This window comes from Trichosurus vulpecula, chromosome 8 (assembly GCF_011100635.1).
Source record: "Trichosurus vulpecula isolate mTriVul1 chromosome 8, mTriVul1.pri, whole genome shotgun sequence".
Taxonomy (NCBI): domain Eukaryota; kingdom Metazoa; phylum Chordata; class Mammalia; order Diprotodontia; family Phalangeridae; genus Trichosurus; species Trichosurus vulpecula.
In genome coordinates, this window is record NC_050580.1 from 111,907,406 (window position 1) to 111,925,221 (window position 17,816).

The 17,816-nt window shown below is 54.1% G+C and overlaps 1 protein-coding gene across 1 annotated transcript; it reads right to left on the reverse strand.

Moving 5' to 3' along the window:
• Positions 1-617: 617 nt before the first annotated feature.
• TRIM8 (tripartite motif containing 8) lies at positions 618-17,137 on the reverse strand. The gene is made up of 6 exons (XM_036735705.1): positions 15,746-17,137; positions 3,920-4,015; positions 3,314-3,547; positions 2,603-2,634; positions 2,329-2,444; positions 618-2,134 (listed from the first exon to the last, which is right to left on the reverse strand). The coding sequence occupies exons 1-6, from the start codon at positions 16,313-16,315 to the stop codon at positions 1,527-1,529; spliced, it is 1,656 nt and encodes a 551-aa protein (XP_036591600.1). The 5' UTR covers positions 16,316-17,137; the 3' UTR covers positions 618-1,526.
• Positions 17,138-17,816: the final 679 nt, after the last annotated feature.

Genomic DNA, 17,816 nt, shown 5'->3' on the forward strand with positions numbered 1-17,816 from the left:
GTTTTCCCCTCCTCTTCCAACCCCAAAGTAACTGAACCAGGGACATGAAGGAAGTGAAATTTCACAGAATCTCTGAATTGGAGAACAACACTGCAGACAAGTGGACATCCAAACTTTACAGGAGAATAAGTCCACCACCTCCTGAGGCTGTCCATTTGATTTTCTTTGCTCCAAACACAAATCGCACAGCCTCTTCCCTCTAGCTGATATGCTCAGAACCAGGGCTCTCTTTTCAGGGTGGGGGGATGGTGAATAGGGTAGAGTGGGAGAGAATGGTTTTCTCTATTAAACTTTTGTGTTCCATGGGCTCATCTACGTGTCTAAGCCCCTTATCTTATAGATGAGGAAGCTGAAGGTCACACACTGAGTTACTGGCAGTCAGGAAGCCCTCCCTAGAACCAAGGTCTACAGATTCCCATTTGTTCTTTCCACGAGGCCAGCTTTTTTAAAACGCTTTTTGTGCCACGGACTCTTAAAACCCTTCTCTTTTGTCTGAACTGGTTAGTTCTAAGAAGCACCTTGGTACAGCAAACAGCCTTCAAATGGACCTCTCCCCAGCCCACCCCAGTCCACTGGGAAGCCCCAAGGAAAAGGAGGAGGCTGGTGGGACTGGGGCATTAGGAGGAGCAGTCACAGAAGTCTGCATCACGTTTATTAGAAGGTTGGATTTGGGTGTGTGCTCTAAAACGGGTTACAGAATAAATACCTGTGCCTTTAGAACAGGAAGTCCACGTTTTATACAAAGTGCTCATTACAGGAAGTTGCAGCGTCAAAATCCGGGAAAGGAGTGAGAGCAGGACAGCCCTGCCCCCACCCCCATCCCTAAGATCTCAACTAGGCCTCTCTCATTATTATTGGTATTTGTCATCATTGTCAGAGTCCAGGCCTGTGGTCAGAGTCCCTTCCTCTCCCTCGTCCAGGGCATGGAGGGCTCCTGTTATTTCATTATGTCCATAGATCCTGCTCTGTGCCCAGAAGATGCCAAAAGCTGTGTGAGAAGTGGCCTTTGAACTCAGGGAAAGGGAAGGGAGAAAAAATCATTCTTGGCTTAAAAAAAAAATTCAACAAAAAAACACACACAATCTACGGGGTCATCTCTTACTGAATCAGTGATTGACCTTCCCCAAAGAAATCTAAGGTACAATCAGCCCAGCAGGCACAGCCGGGCTGGGGGTGGGGGGTGGGAGTGGGGGCACCACAGATCCTTCCAGCGGAGGGGGGGCCCAAGGAAGAGGGGTAAGGAGGGGAATAGAGAAACAGAGACAGAGACACACCCCTCCTGGAGTGAGGCACCTTCGAAGCTACAGAGAGCCCCAGCCCAGACCCCCAAGTCCGGTCATCTTCTTGGCTTCCAGCGAATTTGTATAAAATCCCCCCCCACCAGAAAATGAAAATAAAAATTGAAAGAAAATGGGAGGAGGGGGAGAGAAGCCATCAAAGGAAAGAGGAAGATTAGGGGCTGCATAATTGAGGGGCTGACTGGGGGGGGCCCAACAGCCCCCCCAGCCCCCCACCTAGCCCCGGTGTTAACTTGTGACGTAGTGTTTGGTGGACGGCTGGCCGTACACCCTGTAGAAATCCTGGTGTCCAGGCTGTTGGGAGGCATCTATCCAGTCTCTGACGGCCAGGCCTGGGAGTGACTGCGGGACAGAGGGGGCAGGGGGGAGTGGGTGGGAATACTCCTGTGAGGGCACTGTCCAGGGGAAATGGCCAGAACGGGGATAGGGCTGGTGGCTGCCGTGGTTTGACACGGAGGAACAGTAACAGTTGTCCACGGAGCAGACGAGGATCTTTCGGCCCCCATACTGGGGCAGCACCGGCTGCTGTGGAGCGGTGCCATTGGGGTAGTGCGAGGGCGTGAACACCGAACTTGAATGGACGGGCTGCGCCCCCCCAGGCAGGGCCACAAGGTGCTGTGTGGAGCTACAGGGCCCCAGCTGGCTCGACTGGCCCTCTCCGGCAGAGGCTGGCTGCCCCACGAACTGGCTCCCTACGGGGCCCGCCGGGGACTCCAGGAAGCTGGCCTCAGGAAAGGCCGTCTGGTGCTTTCGTTTCTCTGCCCCAGAGCTGCTTGTCACGCCACACGGGTACAGGGGGACTGTCTGCAGAAAGGGCACCGGGGTGCTAAAGGGGCCTGTGGAAGAGAAAGCAGACAGGTTAGCAGTGGCTTCAGGAGAGGGAGAAAGGCCAACAGTCATCCGAGAAGGGAGGCCGAGTCAAAGAGCTCAGATCAGGAGAAGGAACCAGGGACTGAACCCTCTGAGTCCTTAGGGAGAGGGGCCCCCCAGCACCGCTGCCCGGTCGAAGCTTCTGGGGACCTGTTCTTACCTTCCAGCAGCTTCCTCAGCTGCTTCTCTTTCTTGGAGATCTCATTCAGGAAGAGCTTGGAGTTGAGGTGGCCAATCTTGGGAGGGGAGAGGCTGCCCCCTGTGCAACTCTGAGTCCTGGAGAGGGGGAGGTGGAGGAGGTGGGTATGTATCCACTGTAAAGTGCCTTGCCCCACCTGGGACCTAGTTATCCCCAGACTTCTAGCCCAGGGCCTTGAAGGGACCTTCTCCCCCACCTTCATTCTTGGCCCCTGGAAGCAAGGACATGCGCTTACCTATCCATTAGGATCTTGACGGATTTGGTGTTCTACAGAAAGAGTAAAAAGAAGTGTGACAAAGTAAGTTCAGGCATCTCTGCTCCAAGGGCTGTTCTTTAGATGGGACCCTTGCCTACCCCCTCAGGCTGAGATGCCCTTCTTTTACATAAGCTCCAGGCTGAGCATATGGAGAGGGCTGACAAGGCCTGCAGGCCAAAACCCTGTGAGGAGTATGGGGGGAGGGGGACCCCACTGAGACATCTACCAATTCAGCCAAGTCCAGGTCTGGCCTCACTACTGACCAGTGCCTCCCCTAGAACCTGGGGCAGCTGGTGGTGCAGTATTGGAGTCAGGAAGACCTGAGTTCAAACCCAGCTCCATACACTTATCAGCTGTGTGACCCTGGGCACTCAGTCTGTTTGCCCCAGTTTCCTAAACTGTAAACTAACAGCACCTGCCTCAGGGGGTTGTGTGAGGTTCAAATGAGCTAATACTTGTAAAAAGTGCCCAGCACAGTGCCTGGCACACACACTGCTCCCTGTGTCTCTAAGTGTATAAAGAAATGCTTAATTCCTTTCCTTCCAGCCTCCCTCATCGTGGGGTCAGTGACTCCAAGGCTCTGGAGCCACTGGGCCCTGCAGCCAACTAACTCTCTTCTGCCTGCCTGGTGCTCCCGGTGCCAAGGGGCCTCCGCCGTCCCTGAGGACTCCTCCTGCCCCCTTCACCCACCTTCATGAAGCTGATGTCCTCTGTCTTGTCAAAGACGAGCTGCACGGAGCTAAGCAGCTTCTTGGCCTCCTGCATGCGCTCGGTGAGATGCAGGGCCTGCGCTGCATTCTCGTTGCAGAACTTGGCCTGGGCCTTGTCCAGGATCTCCATGCTCTGCCGCAGGTCCTCATCGAGCAGCTGGTGCAGCTTCTCATACTGCAGTCTCACCTCGTCCTTCAGCTGGCTCACCTTCTCCTGCAGCCAGAAACAAAGAGGCCCCATGGTCCGCACCCTGTCACTCCCTCCCACTCCTTGGTCCTGCCTGCCCTTCAAGGTCTAGCTCAAGCCTCCCCTCCCTGGAAAGCCTGCTTGGATGCCTGAACAGCCCAATAACCTCTACCTTCTCTACAGGGATCACAACTTAGGATGGATTCTATCCCATCATGTCTTACCCTGGGTGTTTCATGTGCCCATCCGGAAGCAGAGACAGAACCTCCATCTTCCTCTGTAGCCTGACATGGGTCTACACACACAGAGGAGCTCACGCAAAACTGCTGGCTATGGCCTGCTCCCTGCACCCCTCTTCCCCCTGATGGACCACAAGGTGACTGAAGCCGTCTGTCATACCTCCACCAGCCGCTTATCGGACTCCAGTTTGTAGAGGTGGTCCTCAATGTCCTGCTCCCGCTCCTCTAGCCGGTCTTGCTGCTTCATGAGCATCTTCTGTAAGGGGGAGTGTGCAGGGAGGGAGAGCATTGTCACTCAGGGAGGAAGAGGAGGGACCGTTCTCCAGGAGAGATCTGGAAGCAACAGCTTCCTTTCATGAAGAACTTTGTAATCTCTCCCCTGCCCCTTCCACACCTGGGCAGGAAGGGACCAGCTACCTCCAAAGCCTCAGCAATCCCTTCCCCCAACTTCCAACCTTAGCCTGTTCTGTCCATCCCAGTGACCCTGATATGATCCTCTATACAAACTCATATCCAGATAATCTCCAAGAGGGGAGGGAGGAAGAGGGGAAGGAGGAGAGGAAAGATGAGAGAGACTGACTCAATCTGGAAAGGACACAATTTAGTCCAGCTACCTCCTTTATTTTTTTTTTCAGCTACCTCCTTTAAAAGGTGAGCAAACAGACCCCAGAGAAAAGAGACTCACCCAAGGTCATGGGCAGAGTACTGGAAATACAGCACCGTGCCTCCAAACCCAGTCTGTTTTGCTTGACACCACCCTGCCAGGCTTCTGTCATTTCCCAAAGCAACAGGAAGAAGCTCTAGCTTCAGCTCCAGCTCTGCTCCCCCGCCCTGGGCTCTCCTCTCCCTTGGGCTGAGTAGTTAGAAGCCTGTGGTTCTCTGCCCCATCCTGTTCTTCCCAGCTCTGTTCCTGGCCGTTACCAGAGCAACCAAACCAGCCAGGCTTCTGCTGAGGAAGAGAGCAATGGGATGAGAACCCCAACTTTCCTCTTAGACTCAGGCTAGCCGGGAGGCTCTGGTGCGCCCTCAGCTACACACCTATCCCCACACTGCTTGCAGCCAGATCGCTTGTCTTCAAAAAAGTTCTCATCATGCCATTTGTTTCTCAAGAACCTTCAGACGTTCCTCATCACATCTGTGATAAAATCCAAACCTGCCTGCCTGGAATTTGAGATCCTGTACAATCAAAACATAGCCTTTTTTTCCAGTAGACTCACCATTCTCTCCATATTCGCCTTGCACACTTCAGCGTCTGCCTCTGCTGCCTAACATGTGCCCCTCCCCAACCTATCCAAATTCATCTCCCACTGATCAGTGACCTAGATTAAGTCCTGCCTTGTCCAGGAAACCTTTGAATAGTTCAACTCAATGGTATAATGAAGAGAGCTTGGAGATATGGGTTCTAGACCCAACTCCAGGCGATCTGGAACAAGTCGCTTCTCTCTGAGCCTGAAAACAGAAGGCTGGACTAGTGAGTAAAGGGGTCTAGCAGACTTCCTTCTCTGTCTAGGATCTCTCGTCTGTATCTTGGTCTGCAACCGATCACGTGGCATTTTAAAATCACAGCCTGACTTTATTATTCTCTGAATGATGGGTATGAAGCTGTGGACTAGGAGACCCCTGACAGTGGTTCCTCCTCCTGCATCCCCCTCCCTAAGTGCCTAAATACAAGGAATAGACACATATTCAATGAGTAAGACGGAGATCTGTCTCATTAATAATTAATTCCTCTGCAGAAGGGCAAGTGAGGATCTGCAGGCAGGCACAGGTGTTTAAATCTTTCTAGTCCAAACGGTCCATAAGGATCTCTGCAAGCTGCATTCTGACTTAGAAAACCACATGTTAACATTATCTATGTTCTACTGCATTTTTATTTATTTTGCCACATATTTCCCTATTCCATTTTCATCTTGTTCGGGTTGCACTCAGGAGTGTGGCAGGTCCACCAGCTTTGCTGCTGAAAGTGGCTTGTGACTTCCTCTTGCCTCAGATTTCCAGTTCTGGACTGGTCTGGTCCTGACGGGTACCAGTGGGGCTCTCTCTCCTTCCCTGATGGGGTCGATCCCTCATACCCACCCCCACCCCCAGCTCTTTTTACAAATAAAAGTGTGGGGAGGTGAAGACAGTTGCCTAAATGGGTTGTGATGAAATGGTCCTTGAGCCTCAGAGCTGGGCAGCCCTCATACACCACCTAGATGTTAGGACTAAGGACTTTGTTTTGTGCCATGAACTCTGTCATCTGGTGAGGCCTAGCAACCCCTTCTTGGAATCTAGATTTGTTGCCTATGTTCATAATAGAAGGAAAATGCTAAATTTTAGTTAAAGGTCAGTGAAAATAAAGGTGTAAGTTTTTCCCCCATCCCAGGTTCATGGGCTCCCTGAAATCTGTCCATAGACTCCCTCATAACCTGACTCCAGGTTTGTGGCTTGATCTGACATCCCCCCCCCTGCCACCCCCCATTTTGTAGATGAGAGAACTAAGGCCCAGAGAGGGGAAGCTACATTCTCAAGGTCACACAGGGAATGGAAGGATTGAGACCAGAACCCACAGCATGAGTCCCCAGAGGCCAGCCAGTCTAGCCAGCTGTAACCCAGCTGGGGCTACATAGCACATTCATATAATGGAAAGAGAACTCCATTTGATGCCAAATCCTGGCTTAGTTACTTTCTCCCTGGGCAACCTTGGGCAAATCACTTCTCTGGGCCTCAGTTTCCTCAACTGTCAAATGAAAGAGCTGGATTAGATGACCTCTAAGGCTTGTTCAATACTATTTCAATTCACTTATAACCTATCAAATAAGCAACTCAAAATAAGCACCCCACCACTACCAACTCGACCTTCCACTCCCACCTCCATTAAAAAGGAATCCAGTGACAATGCTCCTTAAGTACTGGCCTGGCCTCTTCCATGTTACAGATGGAATAGGAGAGGCCTAGTGAGAAACCAAAAGAAATCTACACTAGGAAACAGTAAGGTGAAGACTAGGCTTGCTTTTCAAGTCCCAGCTTCAAAGCGTTCTGACCCAGGCTAGAAGGAAGGAGATGAACTCTCTCCTGGGGCCAGCTGCCTGAGCTGACCCTCACAGTGTCTCCTTGGAGAACCCAACCCCAGCCACTCCCTGCCCCCATACCATGCAAAGTGGACACCGCTCCTGGCCTGTGGGTCAGGTCCCAAGAATACAACTTGAGGAAAGGGAGGGAAGTGGGGGATCAAGCTTTTCCCAAAGCCTTGTAAAAGCTGCCCAGAGAGAGGGAGAGAAACAGGATTATCAGGGCTCAGGCCTGGCTTGGCCTGTCTCACACATAGACCTAGGCAAAGATTTTCTATAGGCCCCCAGGGCTGCAGTGGGGGAGAGGGGGCCCCAAGGAGGAGGAGGCTCAGGACCTCCCCCTCCTGACCCCCCACGGGAACAATGGGCCTTTTCTTTTAGAGGGGACCTTTGCCCCACAAACTCTTACTCAGGGCCCCTAGCCCAGCATCCTCCCCCAGCCTCAGGTCAGCTGTGGGGAGAGAGAGGCACAGGAAGGCCAGAGCCCTTGCTGCTGCTGCTACAATCATCTCCCCCCTCCCCTCCTTAGCCAATTACTCTGACTAAAGCCCCTTAACCCTTGTACATGTGTCTGCACAGGCCCTGCCTCAGCACCCTCCCTCCTCTGCAGCTAGAAGGGTAGGGGTAGGAGAAGACAACGAAACACCCTAATTCCTGGCCCAAGTTTCTCTCTCCGTTGAACCAGAACCACCCCTCACAGGTTGTCTCTCTATACTGCCCAACATCTGGCCTTGATGGCTACTAAAGTCCCTTTTGACTCTCCAATTTGGGGAGCTGCCTGACCACCCACCCCAACCTGGGACTCCTTCCCTCACTGGGATCACCTCCCAGTGTTACAAGGATCCCTAAAATGTGAACAAGCAAACCCTAATGTTCTTGTCCGCTAGGATCTTCTTTGGAGGTCACCCCTGCCTTGGCTCCTACCCCCCATTTCTGACCCCTCTAAGGTGGAGGGGTGAAGTGGGGATCAAAGCTCTGGTGGCAGGGCTGCTTCAGGGAATGGGCCTAGGAGGCTCACATGGTTTGAGTCATACCATGCTACAGCTGGACTGCCCTAGCCAGAGAGAACTGAGAGGATGCTGGCCCAGCAGCAGCAGAAATGAGAAGGGAGAGGGCCCCTCAGAGGGGAATCGACGTGAAAGTCGTCCCTAGGCACAGGAGAGCCCTAACTCCTTACTTGAACAGCTCCAACCCAACATTTGCTTTGCCTCGCTCCCCCCAGCCCAGGTCCTTCCAAATTTGAGATTATGTCAATCGCTTGGCATCTCTAGGGCCTTGAAATCTCTTCTCTTTAAGCCAGTATTCCCTAGCCCTTGTCCTACCCTGAATTTCCTGAGGCTGGACAGGCCACTTTGCTGACAGTATCACATGGTGGCTGTGATATACTATACTTATATCATGGTCACAAGCCAGTGGGTGTATATAGAGAGGCTGCATGGTACCACGGAAACAGCAGAACAGGAGTCAGGAGACCTGGATTTTAGCCCCGGTTCTTTCCACTAACTTGCTGTGTGACCTTGAGCAAGTCCCATCACTTCTCTGGGTCTCAATCTCCTCATGTAATCCTGGAGTGATCAGATAAGAGAATGTCTATGACAGTTTTTCTGCTTCATAAATACACACACGTAAGGAGTTATTCAGTTGTTCCCTCACCTAGCCTGCCTGGCTCCAGAGACAGTTAGGAGCACCTTGCTGAAGAAGGCTCAGAAAGGAAGGTTATCAGGGAGCATTTCTTTAGCATGTCCCATATACCAGGCTCTGTACTAAATACTGGAAACACAACAAAGGCAAAATGGCCCCAGCCCTTCAGACTCAAAGGGGACTCATAGAGGGCTCACCAGGCATCTGACCTGCCTCCCTCAACTACAAACTACCTGGTTCTCTAAGTAGCGTTTTCTGTGCCATTTTTCCACTCACAGTCAGGGCAGGAGCTCCTCTTGCCTGAGGCCTCTGCCATACCTAACTCCAGGGTAAACCAAGAGTACCAGCAGAGTTTGATTTCAAGGAAGGGGACATATCTATATTCCTACCCCAAGGCTTCATACTCCCATTTTCCAAACTCTAGCTGGGGCCAGGTGGCTGATGTCCCAAAATAAGGGGAGTGGGGGAGAGGGCCAGAAACAACCTCGGCCTTCTAGCTAGCTCTGGCATCACTTGCCACAGGAAGGGAGGTGGGGGCAGGCCACTGCAGTGGGGGCTAGTCCTGGGAAGGTGGGACAGCTGAGGATCCATTTCATAGCTGGGAAACATAGGGCTCATGATAGGGAAGGGATTTAGCAGTGTTAAGATAGAGCTTCACTCCCTTAAATCCAGTAACTGGACAGTGAGCTCCCCTAGGGCCAGGGCCAGGCATACAGGAGAGGGCTTAGCTGGCAGATTTTCTGAGATCAGCAGCCTGTTCCAAACTGTCTCATCCTTGGGCAGAACCTTCCTGCACCAGACTCTTGAGCCTGGGGCTTCTAGCTGCCCCTCAGATCCCTGCCCCTGACCCGGGGCCAAAAGACCCAAGCTCCTGGGGTCACTTTGCCAAGCAGGGTTGAACAAACTCAAACTCCCAGATCTTATTCCTAAAGCACAGTTCTAATTATATCATTCTCCTGCTCAAAAACTTTCAATGGCTCCCCATTATCTAAAAGTTGAATTCACATTTCTTAACCTGTCATTCACGGCCCTTTCCCCAATGACCTTCCCAGCCTTGAATCACACTACTTTCCTTCACATACTAGTACAGTGATGTCAAACTCAAACAGAAATGGGGACCACTAACCTAGACACAAGGATCCCTATTTACTGAATTGTGTGGACTTAGATTTAAAATGTAATGTTATTTGTGTTTTTGTATATTTCATTAAATATTTCCCAATTCCATTTTAATCTGGTTTGGGGAGCACCCCTCTGACCTAGCAGACAATCTAACCAAAGTGAACTATTCTTCATTGCACCTTAAGAGTCTCACCTCCAGGCCTTTGTTCACCCCACCTTCTATACCTACAATCATCTTCCCATAATGCAATCCTTTTGACCAGTTGGAGGCCCAGTTCAGGTGGCTCCCTTCTGCAAAGCCTTCCCCATTAATTGTCCCTTGTCCCTACTCTGAGTCTCCTCAAACTGACTACACACCTGGGTTAGTGTTCTTTGTGTTCCAATTCTCAGTGTGCTGAATTCCTCTCTGGAGTCCCCCCACCCCCACCCCCATATACACAAAAGGAAAGGGTCCAGTCCATAGCAGGTATACAGTAAATGGCTGTTGAAGGAGATGGTCCTTCCCTGTTACCAGCAGGGTCTCCTGGGTCTTTCTGGGAAGCACTGAATAAATTGCAAGACAAGTTGGCTTCTGCAGTTTCTCCAACACTCAAATCCCACTCCCTCGGCTAAGCTGGGCATGGCTTAGTAAGACATGTCCCCTCACCTTCTGGGGCTAGTCTGTGTCCAGGGTAAACCTGCCACCCACACTCAGGTTCCCTTGAGACTGGATCAGTGTGAGGGGAGGGGCTGTATGTGTGGAGCTTTTGAGTTGGGGCTGGAGTTTGTCTGCTGACAGTTGAGATGCCTGGTGAAGGCCTTTGCCATGGGACACTGGGGCTATATAAAAGTTAATAAATAATAATAATAAAAAGCCTCAAGTCAACCTTGAGGAGAAGCAAGGTCAGGAGGGAAATGGGGCCCCAGGGGCTGCCAAGCCAGCAGCGAGTTTGCAAACAAGCCCCGGACTTCAGAACCGGAAGGGGTGGGAGGCAGCAGGGCCCGAGGCCTGGCAAGGTAAACAAAATCACCAGTTCCTTCCAGAGCTCCCCTACCCCCCCCCAGCTTCCTAACACCCCCCCACACCTCTTTCCAGTCCCCCTTGGAACAACCCTTCCCCCTTTGGGGAAGGGAGCTCTCAGCAGCCTTAGGTTTCACAAACTCTGGCAAAGCTCTCCACCCCCACCCCACTTCCCCATCCCCTCCCACAGACAACCCCCAGAGTAGGAGGCAGGTAATAAGGGGAAAGACACCCAGAGCCTGGACCTGCCTGAGAGACGAGGAGCCGGTTTCCCAGCTGCAGAGCGGAATTAGCTTCTGCCACGCAGAGTGCAGGCTCTGGGGCAGGCAAACAAAGAGGCAGAGAGAAAGCCCCCCTTTGTCTGTGCCTGAATGCCAGCCCGGCCGGGAAGGCTTTCAAAGAGCCAGCCATCGAGCTGGCCGGGCTGGGCCCACAGCGGGGCCTCTGGGGCTGGCCTCAACCCCCTTCCCAGCTCCCCAATCTCCACCCCCCCCCAATGGCAGTGAATCTAGTCTCTCCTTTAACATCCTCCATAAATTTTAGTCTCCAGGGAATCTTCTTCCCTTCCCTTTATCCCTCACTAGAGAAGGTCTAGGCCCACAAAGTCACACACAACACACCGCACACATCACAAGATATTCAAAGTCAAACACATCAGATACACAGTCTCACAGAGACAGCAACACACACACACACACATTCTTTCATAGGAAGCATGTGGAATTGGGGTAAGGATATGACAGCCTCACATGCTGGATCAGCATGATGCTATAGAGGGAAATGAGAGTGCTTGTGTTGTATGTGTTATGCACTTGTATTTGTTGGAGGGCCCTAGGACTCAGCTACTAGCTTCTCCCTTGTCCTGAAAAGGGGGGTGGGGGGGGTGGGATGTCAAACATTCAAGAAAAGAACTAGCTAGCAGAAGGGTCCTGAGGTACCCACTCCTCACTAAGCCAAGGCCTCCCAGGCCTTCAGTTTTAGGTAGGGCATGGGAGGGAGCTCTGGGTGAAGGAGCCTGGGAAAACCAAGCCTCTTCAGCCACCCTCCTGTCACATTGTCTGGGGTAGCTATGGGCCCAGGGATGGGGTGGAGGCTAACCACTTTGGCTTCCCCACCCAGGGTTACTACCTCCCTCCCTTAAAAAGAGGGAAGGGACCAAGCTCAGATGAAGGGTGGGGGAAGGTGTCCTCATTTCCTCCTACTCTCTCCATTAAAGCAGGCTGTCCAAGAACCTTTCCTCCCCCCAACTTCATCATGAGCTGGGCACAGCGCCCCTCTCCATTTTCCCACCTGAATCCTCCTCACTCCCAAGTGCTGAGGAAAGCAATTCAGGCTTAAAAAAACCTCCCCCAGTCCCCCAGGCCCTGTCTCCACCCAGCTAGCAGAAGGCTCGGTGCCCATGACCACCCAGGGAGACAGGAGCAGGAAGGGAAACCCAGGGCTTTCTCCCGAGCCCTGAGGCAATGTGTGTGGGGTGGGGGTTCTTTCCCTGAAGCTAGCCACAAACTCCATACCAAAAAGGAGGTTGAGGAGAACAACCTACCAGTCCAAGCCTAGAAGAGTCTTTATTACACACCTCCCCTGCCATGTTACCCCCACAAAGAGAGGGTCAAGAATGGGAGGAACCAGGGCATGGGTTAGATACTCCAAAGCAGGTAAGCCCACCCCCCATTCTAGAGATTTCACCTAGTCCTGGAGGCACCCCAGAATTACATAGCAATAAAGTTATGTGAAAAATTACAAGGACACTCAGACACACAGAAATGGGAGTAAGCCATTCTCTCTACCTCTGCCCTCCTCCCAAGCATATTCCTTCTTCTCAGCAAAGGACTGAGCACAGACTAGAACCCTCCACAGATGCCTTTAACCCAGACCCCTCCCCTCCCTTCCTCTAGTCCTTCTATAAATGTGACCCCCATCCTTTAAATCTGGCCTCAGGGAAAGCAGCAACATTCCCGGATCCTGATGGAAATCCCCCCCACTAACCCCAAATCCGGTGGGGGGAGGGGGAGATGGAATCAACTGGCCTGGGGCTCAGACCACACCGGATGCCCCACAGGCCATCTATTCCCCACACCCCTAGGAACATCTGGCTTCGGAGCCTAGAGAGAGCTTGTAGAAAGTTTATTCCCAGGGCCCCCTCCCAGCCCAGCCCCAAACTCAAAGCCCAGATTTTAGCCTCTTTCTGGCCTCGTGGGACTTTGTGGCCCCAGGTCAGCTTTCAAAGGCTACTGTACAAATCTCGAATCTGAAGAGGCTTGGAGCAACATCTTCCTCTCTTCCTACTCACCCCCAGCTCACACATTCTGGCAAATACCAATTTCCTATGGTCCCCTCACACCTCACTCCAAGAACTGACAATGGCCCTATTCCCAACCCCCTTCCACCTTAGGCCTGGACTAGGTGGGAAAAGAGGAAGAGAGAACTAGCTCATGCTTATAGGAGAAGGAGGAAGGTCTAGTAAATGAGAAACATTTCCTATATAAAACGCAATTGTACCCCCAATCAATCAATCACGCTCTCTCTCTTCTCTCCCTCCCCCCAGTCCTTTGGGAGGCTGGCACAGCTTAAGAGAGAGTCTAAGCCTGTGCCTTCAGTGACCCCCCAACCTTAGGATTTGTTGCTATTTCCCTACCTATCCAGCCCCCACTTCACAGTTAGGCCCCAAACTCCAGGGGTTAGATTCTTCTAAGGAAGGATCCATTTAGCAAACTGGACTCCTTCTGGTAATATGGAACCAAAGGTGGGGAGGGGGGGCTTCCTAGGCCAACCAGACTCAAGCCAGCTTCCTGGGGCCCCTAGAGCCTATGTTTCCAATAGGCAGCCCATTCTTAATCTCCATCTTTTTCGTGTGTGTGTGTGGAGGGTGTAGTTAAGGGTTAGGATGGACCACCACCAATTTAATAAGCCAACCTGAGCAGGAATGTTGTTGGTATGCTTTTCTAATGCTAGGAATGTGAGGGCCAGAGAAACAGGAGACAGCAGGTCTGGCTAGAGGCAGGGATATGTGTGGGGGTGAACAAGAGTCCAGCAAAGGGTCTAAGTTATCATCGATGCAGGTGCTCACAAAAATCCAGTATCTATGCCCTATGTCTTACCTCTGGAGTATGGCACACATTGCCTATAAATTTTGTTATCTCCTGACAGTCCCGCCAGCCCCCCTTCTTTTTTTCAAGAGCTGGTGAGAAGATGCAGGATGGCCTTTTAGGAGAAGAGACAGCCAGGCCACCTGGGGCATCAGGAGGGGGGAGTCTGTGGGCATACTACTAACACACCACTCCAAGAGCAGTCTGGAATTACATGCACAGACACAGATATATACAAACTACCCCCCTCCTCCCCTCCCCAGGCCAAAGATACCTACAGACTCTGAAGCAAACAAGCCCAGGCTCCCCTCTTCTTGGGCCAGTGACCACTCACCCCCACCACCTCCCCATTAAGTCTTGGCAAAGTTATCTTGTAAGGGTCTTTCCCCCCTTCTCTTTATTTCAGTCTTATCCTAAGGCATCTCCACCTCTCCACTCCCCTACCCACATTCCTCAAGACAGGAGCTAGACATCTTGGCTTTCCTACAGGCTCTATACTTTTCATCACTAGCTCACTCTCCCTCCCTCCTAACCCCTTCCAATCTTTATTAATAGCAACTGCAGAAGCCTCTCTGCCCAGAGCCAAGCTGGGGCAGTCAAAAAGGAGGAAAGAGGGCTCCCTTTAGGGGAGGGAGTATTGGGGAGCAGCTGGGGGTCCTCTACTCCCCATTATTTTAAAGAAAGTTATCAGTCTGTTCTATGAAAAGAAACCTGGAGCTGAATCTATAAATTGGAAACTAATCATACATCAATTTTTATTGATCACTGCCCCCCCCATCCCACTGGGTTCTTTATTGCTAAAGAGTGAGTCATTTGAACTGGGTTCACACACAGGAAACCACCCCCATTTTGCTTTCTCACACCCAGGGCCTCATCTGCCCTTTTTGACCCTGGGTACCCCTACCCAACAGGGTTGGTGGGGGGGGGGGAGTCAGGAAGAATCAATCCCCTTCCCCCACAGCTCAGGCCCCCTCTTTATTATTCACACCCTGGGCCTGGGATTGGGGGCTGGGCCTTCCCACGGAGATGGAATCTTTCCAATTCCCTCCCTCTGCCACGACTCACCCAGACTCCCCCAGACTCCCCAGGCTGGGACTCCCCTTACCCCATGGGAAGCTGTCCATCCGGGAAAGGAAGGAGGCACCCCCCCCACCTTGCATTGGGCCACAGCCCAAAAGGGAGGCATGTGTGGGGGTGACATTGACAAGCCATATACAATGGGAGGGGATGCGGGCGCAATCAAGGAGCAGGGCAGCCCAGGGGAGTGAGCTGCCTGAAACCAGATTTCAAGGCAGCTCAACCTTAAACCTATCGGATTTTTTTTCCCACCCTTCTGTGCTTAGCTTCTCCCCCTGACGACTGGGAGCCGAGAGGGCTGGGCTTGGAGAAAAGGCAATCAGAGCTCGGGGTGACAGAGACTTTAAAGGTTTGTTCATGCACATGGGTCTGCGCAGACAGACACTGCCACCCACATAGAACCTCACTCTGTGCCCCGGTCTCCGGATTCTCAGTCTTTCTTCAGACCCATAACTTGGTTCAATTCTTCTTCATCTCCCATCAAGAAACCCAAACAACCCGGTATTTCTTAAGGGGCTCGCAGTCTTCGAACATGGCTGCCTTTGTTTACTTCCTCGCTGCCCGGGCAGCAGCTTGTCCCCAGCTGGGGCAGCAATGGCTCCGGGACATTGGTCAAACAAACTGTAGCCCAAAGAAAAGCAGGTTGGGGGCACCAACAAGGGGCTTTTCCTGCATAATCATTTAGGGAAAGGGTTCCTCTGATCTTGAACAAGTATGAGGCCCCCCCCCCCCAAAAAAAAACAACAACCAAACTCCGGTCCTAAAGAAGGAACCACAGTAGACAACCCTAATAGCGAGGTCCCATTTTGTCTATTGCCTAGGGGAACCAGACAGGCCTCTTCCCACGTCCAGGATGAGGCCGGCTGGCAGGTGGGGGGAGGATGCAGACCGGGCCCCCAGTTCTGCCCCCGCCCACCGACTCCAGACCACCCCGACCCCAGTTAAGAATTCTGTCCCCTACTTCTCCAACCCGTCTTCTTGGGACCAGGGGGCGGGTTGGAGTTACTTGCCCGAATCTCGTTCCTCCGGATTTCCACGTCGCAGACGGCGTGCCCTTGGTGGGCACCGCTGTAGTAGCAGCAGTACTGGCACACGGCCACCTGCTCGGCCTCGCAGTGGTACAGGCGGTAGGCGTTGTGCTGCGGGCAGCTCCAGGCCCGCACGTCGTCGGCCTCCACCAGGAGGTGCCCGCGGGCGGTGGAGGGCTGCTGCAGGTGCGTCTGCACGTGGGACTGGCAGCAGGGAGCCTCGCAGCGCAGGCAGACCTTCTGGGCGGGCAGCGGGGGGCCGCGGCGGCAGAACACGCAGTGCAGCGCGGCCGGCGGCTTGTCCACGTGCAACGCGTTGAACTTCTCCACGATGTTGGTGAGTTTGAGGTTCTTCTCCAAACCGGGCCGCTGGTTGTAGGCCTGGTTGCACTCGGGGCATCGAACCAGGCCGCTGTCCTTGGCCCAGGCTTCGCCGATGCAGCCACGGCAGAAGTTGTGTTTGCAGGGCAGCTGCACGGGTTCCACGAAGACGTGCAGGCAGATGGGGCAGATGAGCTCCTCCTCGAAGCAGTTCTTCCAATTCTCCGCCATGGCGAAGGAGGCAGCTGTAGCGCCCCGGGCCGGGCCTTGGCCGCTGGCTGGGCCCCGGCCTGAGCTTCCTACCCTCAGCCGGGGACCAGTCCCGTTGAAAACCAAGACGGTAGCTAGAGCGAGCCCCGCCGCGATGCGCCCTGTGCGAGCTCAGCGGCACAGCCTCTCTGGGGTTCCGCACTGGCGGACGGTGCCCGGCTTCTCAAGGCAGGGGGTGCTCGCGACGCCGCCGCCGCCTCCTCTTCCTCCTCCTCGCTGAGTGTAGGGAGTGTTAGCGGGCGGCGCTGCCCGGAGCCGGGGCACGAGCCAGGGATGGGCCTGCCCAAGTCCAAATTCCATCCACGAAGCCGCGGCCGCCGCCTGCGCCTCCCCCGCTCCGCTCGTCCGCTGACATTGGGGCGCGCCCCGCAGCTGCCTCCCCGCGAGCCGCACACTTCCCTTCCTCTTCTCTGGCTGCCGGGATTCGGGGCTTCTCGCCGGCCGCCACCCCGCGCTCCCGGCTCCTCCTCCTCTTCCTCCTCCTCTTCCTCCTCCTCCGCGCCGCCGCCGCCGAGTCCGAGATTCGCGTCCCTTCAAAGAGGAGCCGGAAAAAGCGCCGCCGCGCCCGAGGGCTCAGCTAGGTCCGAACCGGGCGGGCGAGGCCCAGCCAAGCGCCCGGCGTCCCGGCTGGGGCGGTCCCCCGCTCGCTGTCCTCCCGGCGGCGGCTGCAGGGCGCCGGGGCCGAGTCGGGGGCGCCGGGCGCGCGGGGGACAGTCATTCAGATGAAATTCCCGTCCCCGGCCCGAGATCCTAGCCCTCCTCCTTCCGCCTCCCTCCACCAACAGAAACGGAAGGGGGAGGGTGGGAGGGAGGAGGGACGGACAGGGGAAGGGAGGGCTGAGGGAGGGAAGGAGGAGGGGACGGAGGAGGGGGGAGGGCGCACCAGGCTAGGGAGGAGGGGACTGGAGAAGGGAGGGAGCGCTCGCGGGGACATGAAGGGACGACCCCCCCCCTCCCCGAGCCCCCCCAAACCGCGTCTCCTCGTGGGCTGGGGGTACCGGAGAGAGGAAGGAAAGGGAAGGTAGAGGAAAACTCGAGCCGAGCGCTTTGACCCGAGCCCCCCTCCCCTCTTCGCGGCCACCCAGCCTCCGGACAAGGACAAAAAACAAAACAAAACCAAACCCTATCCCACCCCACGCGTCTCAGACGCTGGACAGCGGGCGAGAAAAACAAGGATTGATCCAACTAGAAAGGAATTTTTCTCCGCTGCTCGGGAATGGGAGGCTACGCAGCTCGCATCCCCAGCCCTGCCCGCCCTCCTCCTCGTCACCCTCTGTCCTTCCTTCCCTCTTTCCCCGCCCCACCCCGGGTCTCTTCTTGGCTTCCGAGTCTCGGGGGTTCGGTTGGGGCTGAGCTCGGCGGTCCCCGGCTCTGTTTAGCGCAGTGGGGGCGGGGAAGGTAGGGATGCTGGGGGGAGGGAGGGGGTTAGAGAGGACATCGAGGACCCTTTGGTCTGCGTTCC

Excerpts from the sequence above, each read along its gene's own strand:
- TRIM8 (XM_036735705.1), bottom strand. The coding sequence starts at position 16,315 with ATGGCGGAGAATTGGAAGAACTGCTTCGAGGAGGAGCTCATCTGCCCC. Across the intron at positions 2,635-3,313 it reads AGGACATCAGCTTCATGAAG|AACACCAAATCCGTCAAGAT; the intron begins GTGGGTGAAGGG and ends CTCTTTCTGTAG. Across the intron at positions 2,135-2,328 it reads GCTGAGGAAGCTGCTGGAAG|GCCCCTTTAGCACCCCGGTG; the intron begins GTAAGAACAGGT and ends TCTCTTCCACAG.